Consider the following 20,200-nt stretch of genomic DNA (forward strand, 5'->3'; position numbering starts at 1 on the left):
GTGCCTTTCCCCACTGAACATCTCGCTGGCCCCATCTCAGTGTCCTCTGCAGCTGCTTTGTTACATACCGGTCTGGAGCAGGCCTTAACATACACGTAGAAAGCAAGTTTTTTAAAGACGTAACCAGGGGCTTGAACCTGCAGGCATTAGTGTGGTTCATACTGAAAGCCAGTTAGTGCTCCTCAGCGGTTAGGAAAACCAGATGACCAATATGGCAAGAGTGTTTGCTTTGTTTCCGCCATCCAGTTCAGACTAAAGATGAAATCATTTGGGTAATACCACTCAAAATATCAGTGTTTTGGGGGCCAAGGAGATCGCTCAGAGGGGAAAGCGCTTGCCAGCAAACCTGGTGGGCTGCGTTCCAGCCTTGGGTCCTCACGGTAGAAGGCAAGAACCCACTCTCGCAAACTGTCCTCTGACCTCCACATGTGTACTTCAGTGTCTACCCCACCACACACACACACACACACACAGTGTGAAGAGAAATCACCGTTAAAATGTTGAGCTTCTGTGTTCTAGTTTCATTTGTTCCTTCTGCTCTTTATTCAGAATCATATATTTTGCGTTGTAAAAAGAGGTGCCTTGTATTTATTGTTTGTTATAGATTCTCTTTTTTTTAAAAAAGATCTATGTATTTATTATTTATAGTGTTCTGTCTGCATGTACACCTGCACGCCAGAAGAGGGCGCCAGGTGTTTTAAGAGTTACAGATGGTTGTGAGCCACCATGTGGTTGCTGGGAATATGAACTCAAGGTCCTCTGGAAGAGCAGCCAGTGCTCTTAACCTCTGAGCCATCTCTCCAGCCCTTGTTTCAGATTTTCTTTGTTTGCTTTCAGTTTTAGAGAGTGAACCCAGGGATTTGCACAAGCTGGGCAAGTGCGCTCCCACTGAGCTATGCTCCAAGCCTGCCATAGTTCTTGTCTATTTATTTATTTATTTGTTTTTCTGTGTAACAGCCCTGGTTGTCCTGGAACTCACTCTGTAGACCAGGCTGGCCTCAAACTCTCGGAACTCCACCTGCCTTTGCCCCTCGTTTGCTGGGATTAAAGGCATGTGCCACCACTCCCTGCCTGTTTTTATTGTTTCAACTTATCATTTAAATTTAAAAACATTTTTCATATAGTATTTTTTGATCATGTTCCCCCAAACTCCTCTCAGATCCTTCCACCGACCTAACCACCCAATGTTCTGTTCTTTCTCTCTCTTCTCCCCAACCCCAAAACTGAAAAAACAAAAGCAAAAGCACAACCCACAAAAAAAGAAAACCAAAACAGTTAAGCAGAAGACCAGTAAGACAGAACAATGAAGAAACAAAACAAAATGAAACAGAAAATGCACATACAAAAAAGCCAGAGAGTTCATTTTGTGCTGTCCAGTACTCCTGGGTGTGGGGCCTGTCCTGAGGTGCAGCTTATCTACACAGTGACCCTCCACTGGAGGAAATGATGTTCCCTTTGCCAGCGGGGATCAGTTGCAGACAGGTTCTTCGTTAGGGATAGGAGCCCATGTCCACTTCTGCTGTCAGTGCTGAAAGCCTGTCTGGCCTGAATCTATGCAGATCTTAACATGCCCGGCATAGTTTTTTCTAAAAGACTTTTGAAGACACTGGGCATTAAATTATTTCAACAATAAGCTGCCTAATTCAGTTAATATCTTCATTTTTAATATGTTCCTTGCGATAAACTTCCTGAAACAAGAATTATGGGTCCCAGAAGATGAGTATCCTCCTAGCTCTTCAGATGTACCACCAATTGGTTTCCATTTGACATAAACGAGTTTATTAAAGGTATGGTGGCACCCACCTTTAATCCCAGCACTTAGAAGCAGGTGGATCTCCATGAGTTTATAAGCATGAGTTCCAGGACCAAAAGGACTACACAGAGAAACCCTGCCTTTAAAAACAAAACAAAACCAAAGCAAAAAAAGGAAGGAAGGAAGGAAGGAAGGAAGGAAGGAAGGAAGGAAGGAAGGAAGGAAGGAAGGAAAGCTAGTTTAAAAGATTGCGATTAATTCATTTATGTATACGTAATACTTTTTTATTTCTCACCAGTTTTGGTATTATGTTTTTGTTTGCTTGTTTTTAAATTTTTTAATTACATTTATTTATGTATTTTTTTTATTTGGGTAATGGGTTTTGCACCATGGCACAGAGGTGGAAGTCAGAGGACAATTTTCAGAAGTCGGTTCCACTGTGTGGGTCCCCAGATCAAAGGATGTCAGGCTTGGTAGCAAGTGCCTATACCCACTGAGCCGTTTCCTGGCTCAAGTTATCATTTTTAAATCCATCCCTTTTTAAAGTTGTGAAACTCTTGCCATCTTCAGAGGGATGTTAGCAATACCCCTTAAGCCTGTTCCCAAGGCCTCACTCAGAGTAGACAATCCTATCTCACTTAGCATCTTACACAATGTTCTGCATCATCTCAAGAAACTGTTGTTGCTTCAAAAGTCAGATCTACCTACTTATTGAGACCAAAGCAAGCTGGGTTTCAGTATGACTGGTTTTCAGGTTCCCAAGCAAACCAAGAACTCTGCAGCAGCAGCGTTTCACATGGACCACTCTCCACCTTTGGTCTCAGAGGGCTGCACATGAGCACATTCCGAAGGATGAGTCAGCCTGACACCTCCTGCCTGCCTGTCTTGGCAAGGAGCTGCCAGCACTGAAGCTAGTGATCTGGCTCTTTTCTTAACTCTTGGGGAAGGGTGATGAACACAAAAACAATCAAAAACAGATGGCTTCTCAGCCAAATGTCAATTAAAGCAACATTTCCCTTGTTAAGCTTGGAGAAACTCATCAGGAATTTGCTTACAAAGGAAATCTTGCTGCTTCAGCCTCTTGTCCTAACCACATAGATATTGGATATAGGTCTGTATGTATTGAAGACCACTGGGAAGGGACTGTGTTTGTGTGTGTGTGTGTGTGTGTGTGTGTGTCTGTGTGTGTGAGTGACACTATCTCACTGTGTAGTCCAAGCTGGCCTCAGACTTGTGATCCTCCTGCCTTAGCCCCCTAAATGTGGCCTGTCATGCCTCAAGAAGAGGCTTTTCTTGGACCCACCTTGTATGCTCAGTGGACAGTGGGCAAGAAGAAGAAGGGCTTTTTCTTTCTCTTGGATGTCAAAGCTCAGGCTCTTATGTGAAACCCAACAGCATTTTTTGAGGAACGTGTGTCCGCACTTCCTGTGGTGACAGAATTGTATTCTCTCTGTGCTCCTCACCATGGTTACTGGCCTCCATGTGATGACCACACATGTGAAATATGGCCATCGCACAGGAGAACAGGAGGTTCCATTTGATTTAACATGAAATAGCCACATACAGCTATACAGTTCACATGTGGGTCAAGATGATTGTCTCCTTAAGGGGAGTTTTAATAGCTATCGGTGTGACACGGCCAGTATGAGAGTCAGGAAACTGTGAGTGACGTGGCTACTTGTGTCAAGCCTTTGGTCTCTTAGGCAGTTCTAAAGATTGGGTGTCAACTAGGGCTATGATTTCTGAAAGTCTGGCCGGGGCACCAGTGCCTCCTTCCGTGCAGGCTCTGTCTGTCTAGGGGCCTCGGTTTCTCCCTGGCTGACGGCTAGAAGTCCTTAGTTCTTCTCCACCTAGGAGAAGAACTCTTCCTGAGGCTGCTCAAGAGAAGGCCCCGGGTATTCTCGGAGAAGATGACCTGAGAAAAGTAGGTGGGAAGATGGTCAGGATGGAGATCATGGTGTTTTGAGAGCGTCATGTTGGAAGTGGCATACCATCGTTTCCATTCATTGCAGACAAACCTGAGAGAGTCAAGGGGACAGTGGAAGGGTATGCATATTGGGATGCAGGCTCAGTAGGAGCTACTGTGGGCCGCTTACCCTAAGTGTGTCACATGTCTCTTTTGACTGGTCATCAAAAGGACAACCAGTTTGCCCTTCCGTCTATCACTGCTTCTTGTGTGTTTTTCTAGAACTTTGTTTTTGGTTTTTTTTTTTTCCTGTTTATTTTTTTTTTAAGGAGGGCAGCATAACAGAAAGTCACTAGTCAGTCCAGGGAGCACTTCTCCATGGAACATTCTTCGCTTTGAGGGTGGGAAGGCTGAGGCATGCACTGAACTGACATGGCCCTGGTGATGAAGATGGCCACCATCCCCGCCAGAGCTGATGGCATGCTATGTTTCCCTTGCAGTGAGCAGTGCATAGAAGCCTATGAACTCCTGCTGGCACTGGCTGAGAGCGAGCAGAGCCTCATCCTGGGGCAATTCCGGGCAGCCGGCGTGGGCTCCTCCCCTGGTGAGTGTCCCCTGAGTTCCCTCTGTGCTACTTCCCATCTTGTCTCCACTGCTGCTGGCACTGACTCATCCCCCAGAAACACGAAATCTGCTTGTCAACTGTGTCTTCCATTTTCACTCATGACTGAGTGGGTAAATTGTTTACATTGACTGAAGCAAGAACTGGAGTGGAAACAGGATCACAGACAAGTTAAAACAAACAAGCACTCTTAGGATGTGAGCTCTCCAGGGCTGACAGTTGGAGCAGAGGGAGTGGGGCTCCCGGTGCTGTTAAGGGACCTACATTCTGATGTGGCCTCTGGAAGGTCCCTTGGCTGCCCCTGCAGCCTGTTATGAGCTTGTTGCTTTCAGGGCTATGCTTGTTCCTGAAGCCTAGATCCCTTCCTCCTCCATCTGTCTCAGGAGGAGAGCAGTAGCTTCGTGCCTGGTCTTGAAAGTTTTTCCTGAGCTGGGGTAGCACATGTCTGATGACCTTTCCACCTGTCTGCCATCCTGTCCTTTACTCAGCCCCAGTGTTCGGGTGCCCCACTGGCCTGATTTGTGTCTCAGACTCCACAGCAGTGGTTCTCAACCTTCCGAATGCTACAGCACGTTAATATAGTTCCTCAGGTCACGGTGACCCTCACCAAACAAACGACTTCCGTTGCTACTTCAGAAGTGTAATTTTGCTACTGTTATGAATCATAATGTAAGTATCTGGTAGGCAGGATATCTGATACATGACCCCCAAAGGGGTCTTGACCCAGAGGTTGAGAACTGCTGTGCCATGCTGCTTCCCCACTTCTGCCTTGCAGTCCTGTGTAAGCAGCGAGAACACGTGGGGGCTTCTTCACAACATCATTACAACTCAGCCAGGGACAGTGGCTTCCAAGCTTGCACTGGTATGAGGGGACCACAGCAGAGTGCTGCAGAGCAAGGAAAACATGGGCGTGAGCTTGCCATATCCTTAGCATGCCCTGGCCACAAGCTCACCTCTGCTTTGAAGAAACAGCCTTTTGGGAGAAAGAACAGCAAGTCCATGAAAGTGGGCAGTTTGGGCAGGCCAGGTGTCCCTGTCTATGGCCACCAGGCTGTCGGGAAGTTGCCTGGAGCTGTAAACTGGGGGCAGGGGCAGGGGAAGGGAATAGATGGACAGTCTTCAATGCCTATGTGCTTCGAACTGGCCTGACACACCACCACCGAGGCTACCTCAGGCGTTTTCTGAGTTAACCCTCCATCCCCGCCGCCGCCTCCTGTTGCCACCTTTGTAAGGACACTCCTGGTTTTCCTTCTTTGATTTTGATACTCTTGAGGAGTGGGAATCAAGAGTAAGAACCTGAGCATTACTTTTCCATTCTTATACTCAGGGTCTCTAACAAGGGAACAGTTATCCTTGGTATAGGTGGCCACCCTTCATTCCTTCACCCCACTCTCTGGTCCCTTCCCCACCCCAGGCTCATTTTGGTTAATAATATTCCCAGCCCAGCCCAGCCCAGCCCAGAAGCAGAAACTCTGCCAACACTTCCATTAGAAACCTCGTTTTTCAGGGTCTTTTAACTGAACCATAAAACTCGACTCTTTATATGAAACAGATTCTAAAATAATCTTGGCCTGCTGTCAGATTTTTTTTTAATATATGTATTAAGAAACCCATCAATTAAAGGAGGAAAAAAAATCAATCATGTTCTAGTTTGTATCACAAGATGATGCCTTAACCTGTTCCACAAGCAGAAAGCATCTTTATTAGGTTGGTGCCAACACGGTGCAATTACTTGGTATGAACTGAAATGGCTTAAACAAATCAGCATTTAAAATGTTTGCAACCGTAGTCCATGTCTCCCTCACCCCAGGTAACTCCTGCACACATTTATGGGATGATCGCATGCCTACTTTAGAACGAATACAGAGAGTAGTCAACTGTCAACTCCTAGCAGAAAGAAGAAAATCAGTTTGAGGGATGTGTTTTCAGAATGGGAACCACACCACGCCTAAGAGTGTTTTCCCTACTCTCCAAAGTGCCAGGCCTTGCCCTAATTTTCATACCTGCTGACAGTGGCAGTTGCTCTGTCACTCTGCCCGCAGTCTGTGCTAGCCTGCGATGTTTACTCACGGTGTCAGTTACTGTCATTGTCTGCTTATTATTGAATTCAGAGCACTCATTATGTTCATTCGAGAAGAAGGGTTTATCCCAGTGGTTTTCAAATTGAACCTCGGGAAACCAGAGGAGTGACTTTGGGTCTCGGCAATGGGCACGAAGGGTGTAGAAGCTGAGTATGGCCCAAGCACATTTAAGTTTTCAAAATTCACTATTCAAAGTTTCACAAGAAAAACATCTGTGTTGTACGGATGGCAAGTCTTTTGAATTCCCAAGACTCTACTCTTTAGAGTACTGTCTTAGTCACTGTTCTATTGCCATGAAGAGACACTATAACCAAGGCAATGCTTATGGAAAAAAAAAAATTAATTGGGGGCAGTCTTAGAGTTTTAGAGGTTTAGTCCATTATCATCGTGGGAGGAGCACGGTGGCATGCCTGGTATTGAAGGAGCTCCTGAGAGATATATCCTGAACCACCAGATATGTCTGTGGACTATAGAAACAGAGAAGGGACAAGGGGTAGGTTAGGGGGAAAGTAGACCCGACGTGGGCCTACTCCAGTAACACATTTCTTCCAACAAGGCCAAACCTATTCCAATAAAACCAACCTCCGAATCCTTCTAATCCTTTTAAATAAGGTACTCCCTGGTGACTAAGCACTCAAATACATGTACCTATGGGGGTCATCCTTATTCAGACCTCACAAGTAGTTTTTGATTCACAGCGAAGTTGAGAGGAAGCACATAGATGTCCCATGCACATGCATAATCTCTATTACCAGTAACAGATGAACCAGGCATTATTGTCATGCAAAGTTCCGGATCGCGATTAGACATCACTCCCTGTTAGAAATTCCTTGGGTGTGGCAAGTGGACAATGACATGGACCCACCATTGTAGCTTTGTTTGCAGTTTTGTGTTTGGCGGTTGCCGTCTTGTGAAGACCCTCTTAACTCTACCTCATTTCTCTACCAACCTTAAGAACCACTCCGGGGTTTTTCCTGTGTGTAGCCCTGCCTGTCCTGAAGACCAGATTGGCCTCAATTCACATAGATCTGCCTACCTTTGCTTCCCTAGATCTGGAATTAGAGGCACATACCAACACACACACACACACACACACACACACACACACACACACACACACACACGACTGGAGGTTTCACTGAGCCCGGGGCTCCTCAATTTGGTTAGGATGGCTATTCATTGAACACAAGCTATCTGCCTGTCTCCTCCCCAAGTCCTCTCTAGTGCTGGGATTGCAGATGTGTGGCGCTTCATCCAGCTTTTACATAGGCCATGGTTATTTACAGGCAAATCTTCATGCCTGTATGGCAGGTTCTTTAGTGACGAAGCCATCTTCTAAACCTCACTGTGTTCTTTTTTAATGTCTCCATAGTTCTGCCTTTTTTTGTATCACAGTTTTAAAATTCACACCAAGAATGAGACTACCTTGAACAAGGGCTAGCCAGCTTCAGTGTTTGGCTTTATGCTTCTGATACCCCTATGTCCTGCCCTAGCCCTGTCACCCAACTCCTGGAGCCATGAGTCGGCCACCTTGGCCAGGATGAGAGGAATAGTATTGGTACAAAAAAAAAATGCTCAATTTGACTTTGACTGATGTACTGTGTCCCTGCTGCCTTGCATGAAGCTCTGACAGTGCTGTTGATGGGTGGTGATGTGGTCATTTGCCCCAGTTTCTCCCTGCCCTCATTCATGAAGTGCCCATGCATAGGAGACTTGTACATGAGTGGGAAGAGGTGTCAGCGTGCCGGAAATGTGGAAAATTTTAGAACTGGAAGCTGGTGGTGGAGATTGCACTGTCCGTGAGGCTTTTGGAGCCTACGCGAAGGAACGCCTTCCCACCCCTTCTCAGTTAACCCACCAGCCAGCGCACAAGCCCCCTCAGTTCTCGTACTCATGCCCTCAGTAGCTGAGAATCAGTTACAGCGGACACAGCCTGGGCTTCCCTGACTTCACCTGCTTCGATTAACCCATTGCTTCTCTGTGACGCAGGAGACCAGTCAGGGGACGAGAACATCACTCAGATGCTCAAGCGGGCTCATGACTGCCGGAAGACTGCTGAGAACGCCGCCAAAGCCCTGCTTATGAAGCTGGATGGCAGCTGCGGGGGAGCCTTCGCAGTGGCTGGCTGCAGCGTGCAGCCGTGGGAGAGCCTGTCCTCCAACAGCCATACCAGGTACTGCTCCAGGCTCTGCCCTGGGACTCCTGGCCTGTAGTGGGCATCTCACTGGCCCACTCTAGGGGACTGTGTGGCTTCCTGCTCACAGCCTGCCCTATCCAAGGAGGCAGAGCTATGAGGAGGGCTCCGAGAGTGCCACTGTGGAAAGTACAGTCCAGAGAGACAGGGCTGTACAATACGATAGAGATGGAACACGAGATTACTCTCTGTCTGGTGCTCTTCTCCCTGTACTGTCTGATCTCCATTTCTTTATTATTCTATACTTCCAGGAGTTACCTGGTGCAACTGAGGCTCACTCCTAAAGCTGCTCCCCTCCCTTGAGCTACCTCCCGATTCCACTCTCCTTCCTTGTGCCCCCTCTTCTATGGCAAGGGGCTGTCCTCTCATCTCTCATCAAGTGAGACTGTATTTACAGCTTCCCCTAAGCCTGAACCTGAGGTTAAATTTGCCGTCCAGGAGTAAGGGCTCCTAGAAGTGATGAAGAAAGCAGTGAAGACTCAAAGCACTGTCCCTGGAGCACAATTTGATCTATCTGGTTGGGGGTGCGATACCAGAATGAAGCCCCTTGTTGCTTCTTAATTCTTTTTTAACCATTTCTTGTCCTGGGAGCTCTACGGTCTGTAAAGCATGCCCCACTCTACATGCCAGTTCTCAGACTAGAATGTGGCTGTAGATTCTTACTGGACTTTCTGATACAGAAAGCCAAGGCTGACTTCCTCTGCTCTTTCATGGGAGAGCACTTGCCTCAGAGGTGTGTGAGTGACTTGTGTAAGAGTACATTCCTGCTACGAGGGTAATCTCGAACCTCAGCACCAAACACAGTCTTCCTCCCACTCCCTGACATTGGATCTCACGTGACTCTAAGACAGTCTGCTTGCATGCAAGTGACAAGAGCTACATAAGGGTCGACGAGATGTCCAGTGCCAAAGCACAAGTACTGATGTTTTTCTTGAAGCCTAAAAGCAATTTGATCCTCCTCTCTCCCACCCAGGGAGCCAGCCATCTGCCTCAGTATATAAGATACATCCACTGGACCCCCTGTCCCAGGAGGAATCCCATTCCCAGTCCCACACTGGGCCACTTGCCCACAAATACAAGGGGCTTATGCTTTCCAAGCTCAGGAAGCATTTGTCTTATTCGGCAGCACATAGATTTTAATTTTTCCCTTAAAGCCAGAGTGTTCTCTTTAAATACAGAAGCAGGTGCCTTGCCCCATGATGTTTCCAGGTGTTTATAATCTATAATTTCCATGTTTGTTTAAATAGGTATTCAGTGGTCCGCCTGCCAGGGAGATTCTTCTGTTGAATTAGTGAATGTTAAGCATTAACAGGAACTGTCTTGCTTAATTGTCTGCACACATCTCTCCCTCCCACAAATAATTCTACTGTTTCAAACGAGTTCAGAGTCAGCCAAAATGAGGACCCTTTTTTAGCCTTCAGTTAGTGGAGATCTGATCTTGAGTATTTGTTACAGGAGACATTTGGTATATAGGTAAGTTTGACTATTAGAATATTTTCTTTCTTGAGAAATTTAATCTTGTATTTCTATAGGTTGAGAGAAATTCAAACACAGACTCTGCTTTGAAAAATGAGCTCACTAAAGAATGGCCATTTAGGGCCAGGAGGTGGCTTAGCAGCTAAAGCACTTGATGTACAAGCATGAGGACCAGAGTTCAAGTCCTAGCACCCACACAGATGCTGAGAAAGCATTGTGGCCTGCCTAGAATCCTAGTTCTCAGGAGGTAGGGATAGGGCAAGGAACACAACCACATACATGGACATATCCACACATATGTGTGAAGGGGGAACGGGGCTTCTTTGACAAATTTTGGTCTCAAATGGATCTCCCATCAAACACAGGCTTTTAACTCTGATTCCACTGAATTGTCACTTCCCACTCCTACACTTGTCACAGCAGTTCAGAGCCTGTGCAGAAGAACACATGGGAAATTCATGTTTCTATCTGAAATCATAAAACAGAAATGGTTGGATTATTTTATGATAAACATAAGTTCACAGAAAAGTTTCTAACCTTTGGGTTGCATTATTCTCAGTAATTTTATCTGTAAGCCTTGGATTCTGGCCAAAATATTGTCCTATGACAAGTTTTTTAAAAAAGGAGGGAAAATGGAGCTTGATGAGACAGAGCTTTCTGTGACCTGGTACACCCACTTTCCTCCTGCTGTGGCCACCTGGCAGAGAGAAGTACACTCAGGGTGTCAGCCCCTGCCACTCAGGTCAGGTCCCTGGAGGCATCTGACAGCTCCCAAGGACAAGAGGGTTAATGGCTTTAGGAAGGAGCAGCAGGATTAGTTACCCAGCAAAAAGGATCTGAGTGAGAGCCACCCCTCGGAAGATGTTCTTGGCAGCATCCTAGCATGAAAATTAAAAAAAAAAAAAAAAAAAAAAAAGGAAAATGTTTCATGTCTTCAGATTCCAGCTACAGAGCCATCAGAGCACACAGCCGTCTTGATGGATAGTGGAGATTGCCCCCTAGGTTTATCAACACGTCACAGCACAGAGGCAAATGGACTGTACTGTCTGCAAGTGGAGCTGGGCATCATCAGGCAGCCTACCCTTGGTCTCAAGCACCGTGTTTTCTGCTTATCCTTGGGAGGAAGTACACTCTCTGACCCAGTCCACAAATGCACAGAAAAGCTATAGCAAGTGTACCCTCTTAGAACTGGAACTGAGGCTCTTTTGTTTCAGTAAAATAGGCACAGGGGGTATACAATATGTGAAGGGTGATTTCAGCCTTAGTGTGAAGCCTCCTCCTCCTCCTGTTTCCTTGGACGCTGGCTGGCTGGCCATGCCATCTGTCACATGATCCCCAAATTACAGTAGAGGGCAGTGGAGCACCAGAAAGGCCTGGCCTTTGCCCTCTGTACTAGCCTTGATTAAAATAAAGTTTCATGGGGTAGGAGAAGGGCTTTGACCAGCAGAACACTGGCTGCTGCAAAGGGGATGTCCTGGAGCCACTGTCCACTTAGGACAGGCCTCTGCTGCCCCCAGCAGCAAGCTGAAGGGAATGAGAGTCAGGCAGGCCTGGCTGCTATAGTGTCATCTTCCAGCAAAAGAGAGGATTCCCCTAGGTATCAGGTGAGTGTGTCCAAAGTGCAACAGATTAATCTTTGCTGGTGTTAGTGAGTGCCAACACCCAGCTAAGACAGTCCTCGACAGGGTGTTGGCCTAGCCGCTTTCAGCCTTGGCTCATAAAGACTACAGTAGCAATATGGATTGCTTTGCGCACATTTCTGCTTCTTCTTCTTCCTCCTCCTCTTCCTTCTCCTCCTCCTTTTCTTCTTTTTCTTCTTCCTCTTCTTCTGACCTACCATTAGGAATCAGTAGAATGCACACACCCATTTTAAAGAGAAACAATCAAATCCTAACAGTACAAAGTACACAATATGCAATGTAATGGTTCTCCGCGATAGGATCCCCACTTGGAAGGATGCTGGGAAATACTTTGGGATAAAATTTAATAATATGACTGGGGCTTTATAAATTAATATTTGGGGTTGCAAAGGACAGAAATATATAAAATAGCTGAAGAAGTGTCCTCTTTGCATGGCTACCAGGCCTTATACGCATAAGATAAATGTCAGCTTAAGTGGGCTGTCATACTTCTGAGCAGAAAGTACTGCAGGAGGTCATCACACATCCAGCCACTGTGGCTCTGCATTGGCTGCCATTTTCCTCCTGTTGCCTTCCCTAGATGACAGAAAATCAGCGGACTTCCCTGCATCAGTCTGCATCTGCAGACTTCCTAGCATACTAGGCTAACTGGTTTCATGGATGCCAGGGAAGAAAACAAAAACAAAAAACCAGTGGCCATTCCTGGACTGGGACCATGTGGTCCTTTTAGTGATCAGAATGGGTGTCATCTGGAAGTCAGAGCTGGCACCTGATGCAGAGGACCAGAGAAAATGGCATTTGGCATCTAGAGATAGTTTGAATGGTTGTATCCAACAGCATACAGGGTAGGCAGAGAACAAGGTTTCTTTTTGTCTTTGAGCCTAGCAGTCATGCACCTCTCCTGGACTGTAGCTGGCAGCTTGAGCAGTAAGTTTGCAGCAGAACATTTTTGGTGGTCAGCTGATGCAGAATAAGCTATCTTGATAGGCGCTCCAACAGAACAGATGACCACCAAAAGAAGCCCATGGCTTTGTCTATGTAACTCCTCAGAAAACCAGACCAAAAGACAAATATGAGCCAGCTGAGTATGCCTGGGCTCTTCATCAGCAGGTTTTTCTTTCATCCTGCTCTAAGCGTCTCCAGCCTCCGGCCCCAGAGAGGGAGGGATCATGCTGCCTGTAGAAAGTGATTTATTCCCCTTGACAGCTGAGCTCATCCTGCGTTCCAAGCTGGGAGAGGTAATGGATGACTTAGCCCTCGCCTGGCAGCCAACAGCGGCCCACAGGAGGCCAGAGGAAGGGCCAGTGGCTTTTCCTCCTTTTACCATCATCATAATCATATTGGGCCTGAAGCAGAATTGTAATTATGTTCGCCTGATCTGCTCCCTGCTGGTGTCCTAGAAGGGAGAAAAGCTGGCGGGGTGTGGGCTGTGGTGCTTGCCTTGAAGTTCGGCTTTCCTGTGCAAGAGCAGTGAAGGCTCTTAGCTCCCGATAGATCTGCGAACCAGGATATTTTGTATTTTTCACATATAGCAAGGACAGTAGGAAGCAAAACCTTCCTTTCTGGCCAGTGAACTCCAGGCCCCAGCAAGCCCTGCCCATTAATGTTCTTCTAGAAAGATCTTGGTGGTCGCCAAGGCCTTTGAGAACTGGCTTCTTGGTTTCTCCTCCATTGCAACTTTCCTGCATGGTGGCCGGTGTCTGACCTCTGGGGGACACTGAAGCTGGTGGTGGGTATCTTGACTCGGCTGTCAGAAAGGTGTCCCTTGTCCTTTTTCCTCACCCAGAAGGCACACTGTGTGGCACCGCCAGCTCATCCTTCCCCTGCTCTGGGAAGTAGATGCCACCAGCGTTCCTTTTGACTGCGGCCAAATAAATTAGGCTGTTCCCTCCAGGCTGTCAGGCAGTGCAGATGTGACTGGCTTCAGAGGCCTGCTAGCGGTCATGAGCCCCCTCCTAAAGCAGCTCAGTACATGGCAGCCCCACCCCTAGAAAAATGTGAGGGCAGCCAAATAGTCACCTGCCGAGTTTCCATTGTTGCCGTCCTGGGGGAGGCACAGCCTGCAGTCTGTCTGTCATCCCTTACCCACTCCACTGTGGGTGCTAGGTAAGCTGTTAGGTCTCAGCTAGGTTAGACCTTAGGTAAGGCCTCAGAGGCTGTCTGAGAACTGGTCGGGTAAAACAGAAATTCAAATTTGTCCATACTCTTTTTTACCTCTTTTTCAAGACAGGGGTTTCTCTGTATATCCTTTGCTGCCCTAGAACTCACTCCATTGACCAGACTGGCCTCAAACTCAGGGATTTAACTGCCTCCGCCTCCTAAGTGCTGGGATTAATGGTGTACGCCTCTGTGGCCTGACTCCATGCTATCTCTTTATTTTGGGCAAAATAGCTAGAGTCCTCTAGCTTTGAACTCTTTGAATCTCGCAATTTCTATTTGAAATGAAAGTTAACAAGGGTGCTTTAGTTAACAATGTCACAGTGCCAAAACTAGCAGTTTGGAGATAATACGCTCAAATGTTATGCAGTGGCTGGCACATGGCTGTTGGTGATTCTCTGTATTTGGTTTGGTAAATAATTTTTAATTCAAGGAATAATGGCTTGTACCTAAGTTGAGGGGTCACGAGGAAGAGTATATTGCTGAGGCTGAGCCCTCCTCCCAGCTGTGGTGGAAAAGCCCTGTTGCTCCTCTCCCCTCATTGTGCAGACACGGAGCTCCTGGGTGCCCTCTCCACACTCCGTCCTGTGGCATGCCTGGTGAACAGTGCTGCCACCTGAGCTGGCTTGAGCCTTGTTGCTCCTTCACCTGGGGAACACTAGCCTTCTGTCCCTTTGTCACCCTTGAGTGTGAGGCTGTGAGCCGTCCCTAAGGGGGTCACTGTGTGGCATACACACCCTGAGCGGTGTGCAGACAGACCAGTGCTAAGTGCCCCAGTTCTGCAGCACTTGCGCTAGCTTACCCCGTGCTGCCAGGCTGCCTGGCTCAGCCCTCATCCCCTCAGCGACATGACTGTTAGGGGTTATTCAATAGTTGTTAGGGGTAGTGCTAAGGCCTCTGGCTGGGAGGTGGTGTTACTTCCTTCTCATTCTTTCCAGAACACAACACACATAATGATTCTTTGTTTTTATCTTTCCTGGACTTCCTCTGCTCACACATACTCCAAGCTTCTGCCATCATCCCCAGAACTATTGGAGAGGCCCCTCCGTGGACCTCCTCTCTGCTTCTCCCCTTGCCTCCTTGCATTTTTCTTCAACATAAGGACAGACCAGAGAAATAAGGACATGTAAGTCTAGCCAGGGGCTCTTCTTACAAGCAACCAAAGTAACATCCATTCTAGTCCTCAAGAAGATACTGTCCTCATAAATTCTTCCTGACATGACATCTGGTTACCTCCTGCATGCCTGCAGGGGCTGTTTCTCCTATTGCTGTCAGCTAGCTGACACGACACTGGCCTTAACTCCTTCTTGCTGCCCAAGCTTGCTGTTTGGGAGCTTTGTGTTTTCTAGTTCTTAGCCACCACTAACTTCCCTCCAAATATCCATGGGGCTCTTGTTCCTGCCTCCTTTAGGTCTCCTGGGTTGTAACATTATCATGGAGACCTTCCCCTTTACTACTTCAGAAAATAAACCGATCCCCACTTTTAACTCCCCAAGTCTCTCATTTCAGTTTTCATCATGGTGCATGTCATGTCAGCTATGGTATATAATATCACTTGTTTATCCCTGCTAGAGTTCTATAAAGGTAGTGACTTTACCAGGGCCTAGAAAGGTGCCCTGTGGTAAGCACCCTGACACTCCTGAAATTAAGTAAGTAAGTAAATAAATAAATAAATAAATGCTATGTTTATTGAGTGCTTATGGGGTTACTGATGTGATGACCTTACAATTCACTTCCTTTTATTGTTCTTATAACTTTACGAAGCATCAGTGTTATGCCCTGGCCAGGAAACGTGAACTCTACAGTGTGTAAGATGCTTGGGTCACAAGTGACAGTGACACTTCAGCATGAGACCGCTGCCAAGGGCAAGAACCAAGCAGCTGCACATAGTTATGGCTATGTCTATATAGATAGATCCGGCCACACGTGTGCCTTTAAGTATAGTGGACATACACACATGCCGAAAATTGATTTTAGAAATCTGAATATAGAGGCTGGGGTGTCGAGATATTCAGGTCATGCGGGAGCCCTCAAGGAAAAACTGTTGTTGAATCCTTCATTTGAAGCTGTTTGGAGACAAGATTTCTTCCTTTCCAGACTTTTTTTTTTTAAATCTCATTTTTTAGCTGATTTAAAATTTTTTTTTTTCTGTTTATTTAGTTAGTTGGGGAGAAGAATGCATGCCACAAAGCACATTATTAATGGGCGGAATGAAGCCTATTCATATTGTGGTGACTACTGTCCTCTACCAGCACCAAAAAAATACTCTCCCATAGCAGCTGGATAGGCATCCTGAAAGCGCTGAGTACTGTAACCCAAACTAGACAGTATTGTAAACTCCCTTTCCGGTGCCTGCCTGAGAGGTGCTCTGTCTGATGGCCAAGTTCATCTTGTTCACGTCACCTCCAGGTGTTTCATCTTGCCCTGAGGGACAAAGCAAGTAAAGATCCCACCATAATTACCACCATCATCACCACCACCAACCACATAGGGTTCTAGTGCCCAAAAGCTTTCCATCCTAGAAGTTTTCTCAGACTTGAAGATCATCCAGCTCCTGAGATGGCCTCCCCCTCGTGTTGACAGTGGGATGAGCAGCAAAGCTCCAGCCCACACTGTTCTCACCCTGGAAGCCTTCTTTTCTCTTCCTTTTTTGAGACATAGTCTCACTATCTTTCTTTTTTTGTTTGTTTGCTTAAAGATTTTTATTTATTATGTATACAGTGGTCTGCCTGCATGTACACCTGCATGCCAGAAGAGGGCATGGGATCTCCTTAAGATGGTTGTAAGCCACTATATGGTTGCTGGGAATTGAACTCATGAACTTTGAGAGAGCAGCCAGTGCTCTTTAACCTCTGAGTCATCTTTCAAGCCCCTGGTCTTACTACCTTTCACAGGTTGGCTTTCAACCCCTAGATTCTAGGGATCTTTCTGCCTCTGTTTTCTCCTTAGTGGCTGAGACTACACACATGATTTTGTCCTTTTGACTTATTTATGTGCAAGGGGTCATGCCTGCATGTATATGTATATGCCATGTGCATGCCTATCACACACAGTGGTTCTGATCCCTTGGAACTAAAGTTACAGACAGATATGAATCACCATGTGGGTGCTAGGAGTCAAACTCAGGTCTTTTGCAAGAGCAGCATGTGCTCCTCCCTGCTAAGCCACTTCTCCAGCCTTGTCTTTTTTTTTTTTTTTTTTTTTAATGATGTGTCCTAGGCTGAGAACTGCCCTGGCTATGTTGGACCTTGCACCTATTTTCCTTATTTCTGTGTCAAGAGAAGAAGCAGGCAGTGTTGACCCCTTTCACATCCTGGGAAGAGGAGAGAGATGTGGAGTGAGATGGTCCTGTTCAAGGCTCTTTGCACTACTTTGCAGCCACGTGACTAAGCGTGGCCCTCAATGTCTCTCCAGTTGAGGTTCTAGTTCATAACAGCAAATGATGGTGCCAGTTTAGTCTGTTTTGTTGAGAGATGCATGGTCCCTGCTTGTTCTTCTACCATGATTCCAAACCCATTGTAATAGGAGTGATCTGTAGAGAGGAAGGAATAGTGAACCAGAGAACCCTGTGGGTCTTATTTAGAGCCAGGAGAGACAGCTTGCCACAACTGCCTCAATTTCCCTTTCATGATGGTCTGGTCTCTCAGAAATTGTCTGGGGCCAAAACAGGTCTGTGTTTATCTGGGCACTTCCCAAGCCTGGCATCAGTTGCCCAGTCACCATGCAACATGGGATGCCAGTGGCCGTTAGAGCCAGCCTGAGTGAACACCAAGAGTGGGCTAGGATGCCTTTTCCTAAGTTAAACTGTCTCTACACCATCACAGTTATTCATAATGTTCACATTGTTTAGTCTTTTTGATTCATTCCATCATATGCTAAACTTTATCTTATATTACATAAGAAACAGCTTTGTTTTTTTGTTTGTTTTAAATTTTTACTTTTATTCTTTCTTCGCAATTAATTCATTGTATATCCCGATTGATGCCCCCCTCCTTCAACTCCTCCCAGTCCCACCCTTCCTCCCCCTTTCCTCCTATCCTCTTCCCCTAGTTCACTGAAAAGGAGAGTTCTCCACCATTGCCATCTGCCCATAGCTTGTTAAGTCTCATCAGGACTGCCTGGATTCTCTTCCTCTGTGGACTGGCAAGGCTTTGTATACACATGTCTTTACTTTCAAGGACTTATCTAAGAATTCATTTTTAGGGTCTACATCATGATCTAAAATGTACTTTCAGTATCCATCAATTTTTTTTTTTAAATGGACTGCCACCAAAATAATGTTGGGGAAAGGAGCAAAGGTCTAGTGGTGATGGCTTGGAAACATGGGGTTTCTCTCTGTTCCTCAGCACAACCAGCTCTACAGCCAGCAGCTGTGACACAGAGTTCACTAAAGAAGACGAGCAGAGGCTGAAGGATTACATCCAGCAGCTCAAGAATGACAGGGCTGCGGTCAAGCTGACCATGCTGGAGCTGGAGAGCGTCCACATTGATCCACTCAGCTATGACGTCAAGCCGAGGGGCGACAGCCAGAGGCTGGACCTGGAGAATGCCGTGCTGATGCAGGAGCTGATGGCCATGAAGGTGTGCTGCAGTTTTCATTTGTTGGGCACACCTAGAGGGATACCTCACAGGCCTCTGAGCACGGCCACAGAGTTAACTCAGGAATCACCTCAGTCCGGGGAACAGCCTCTGTGGAGAGGGCGTCTTTAGTTTGTCTGGAAGTCCTGTGGGCTAGACTTTATTGGAAAGGCAGCTGAACTCCAAGGATGCTGCAGAGTACCCCAGCTTGGTACTTGCCTGTCAAGGATGAAGCTAGACCTGTAGCCTCAGTCAGTTCATGAGGACCCTTGCTCTCAATAGTGGGGAAAAAGTCTTTGTTGGGTCACTCATTGCTGATGGAAGCTGGAACAGGGGGAGGCCATGACAGAGCCAGCTTAGCAGTTGGCAAAAAGCTCTGGTTTTTCTTTCACCCTAGGCCCTTAGGAACTATGAGTCTGTTTAGAACTTGTCCCCTCCAGTAAGGGTCAGCAGAACAGTTCTGACCAGATCTCGGGCTCTTCCCCATGGGCTGAGTTACCTGCCAGCATTTCTAGAGAAAGGGAAGCCATTGTCCTTCATGGGCTGTTCCCATTCACTGAGTATACTCTGCACCCTAGCCGAGCCACAGCAGGGAGGAGGGCAGTCAGCTCTGGGTGGGTTCCCTGGCCCTGCTCATCACTTCTCTAGTTGCTGGTACTTGAATCTGTGAAGATGCAGGGTAGCAGGAGCAAATGTGAGAATCCGGCACTCCCCGCTCCCATAATAACCCTGCTTGGATCTTCTCCATCCAGCCACTCAGCTCAGTGCTCCCATTCCTCTGGCTGAGCTCTCACTGCCTGTGAGCTTGGCCCCAGTACATAATCATCGTGACTGTGTGCCAGTCAGGGGCTTCCTTTGCAGACTCCTATACCACATTGCATGAGCCATTAGCTTGTCCTCCTATTAGTTATTCTAAACAGCATGTTTTCTTTGATCCAAAGAGTAAGCATTTCCTTTTTATAGTCCAGCCAATATGTGCTGTGACAGATTTATTGTAAATCTGGTCAAGGAAAGATGTGCGTGCTCGTGTGTGTGTGTGTGTGTGTGTGTGTGTGTGTAATAATGCTCTAATATTCCCTTTGCCACTTGAAATAAACTGCATGCATCTTGGAAATTTCTTGGAGTGTGGAAGTGGGGGAAAGCTGGGAGAACCCATAACTTGGTCCTGAGAACCCAGAGCAGCAGTTGTCCATGTTCTGGCTGGGCCTTCCTCCTGAGTGCTTCAAGGCTAACAAACAGCCCTACTATGTACACCAGTATGTGTCCACACACACACCCACTAGCCAGTGCACTACAGTGAGTTCACCATTTTGTTCCAGAATGTAAATGCTGAGGTTTCTGGCACATGAGCTTTAGCAAATACTATTCATCTCTGGATGATCTACTTGCCTCTTTTATAATCCACTCTTCTTTCAGAAGAAGTGGTTTTTTTTTGGTGTTTTGTTTTGTTTTGTTTGTTTGTTTGTTTTTTGGTTAGAAGTCCTGTTCCTTTACTCCTTTAATTGTTGGAAATACTTGCTTTAGTTTTTCAAATTCTTTTAGTTCTGCTCCTATAGCTGCTAAGTCACTTCCATTGCATATTCTAACTATGCATACCTCAGACTGGCACGTTTTCATCTCTTTGGGGGTGGAATGTACATCATCTTCCTTAGAGAGCATGGCTCATGGGGTCTCACAGCCCAGGACCCTGGTTGTCCCTGATCTTTTGTGACCTGTGGACTGCAGAGGTCAGGTATTTTTGGTGTCTTTTTGGTATGGGGATTCTTTTACCATCCATATACAAGCTTGATTTT

At 46.6% G+C, this 20,200-nt stretch overlaps 1 protein-coding gene across 5 annotated transcripts in view; it reads left to right on the plus strand.

The window, feature by feature from the left end:
* Mcc (MCC regulator of WNT signaling pathway) overlaps nucleotides 1–20,200 on the plus strand; it is a 350,991-nt gene that overhangs the window by 313,995 nt on the left and 16,796 nt on the right. For all 5 annotated transcript variants that reach the window (XM_060377311.1, XM_060377312.1, XM_060377313.1 and 2 more), the window contains 3 exons: nucleotides 4,160–4,263; nucleotides 8,352–8,535; nucleotides 18,176–18,410. In XM_060377311.1, coding sequence (XP_060233294.1) covers nucleotides 4,160–4,263; nucleotides 8,352–8,535; nucleotides 18,176–18,410 — 523 coding nt within the window. The remainder of the gene's footprint in view (nucleotides 1–4,159; nucleotides 4,264–8,351; nucleotides 8,536–18,175; nucleotides 18,411–20,200) is intronic.

The sequence above is a fragment of the Meriones unguiculatus genome, chromosome 2 (genome assembly GCF_030254825.1).
Source record: "Meriones unguiculatus strain TT.TT164.6M chromosome 2, Bangor_MerUng_6.1, whole genome shotgun sequence".
Taxonomy (NCBI): Eukaryota; Metazoa; Chordata; class Mammalia; order Rodentia; family Muridae; genus Meriones; species Meriones unguiculatus.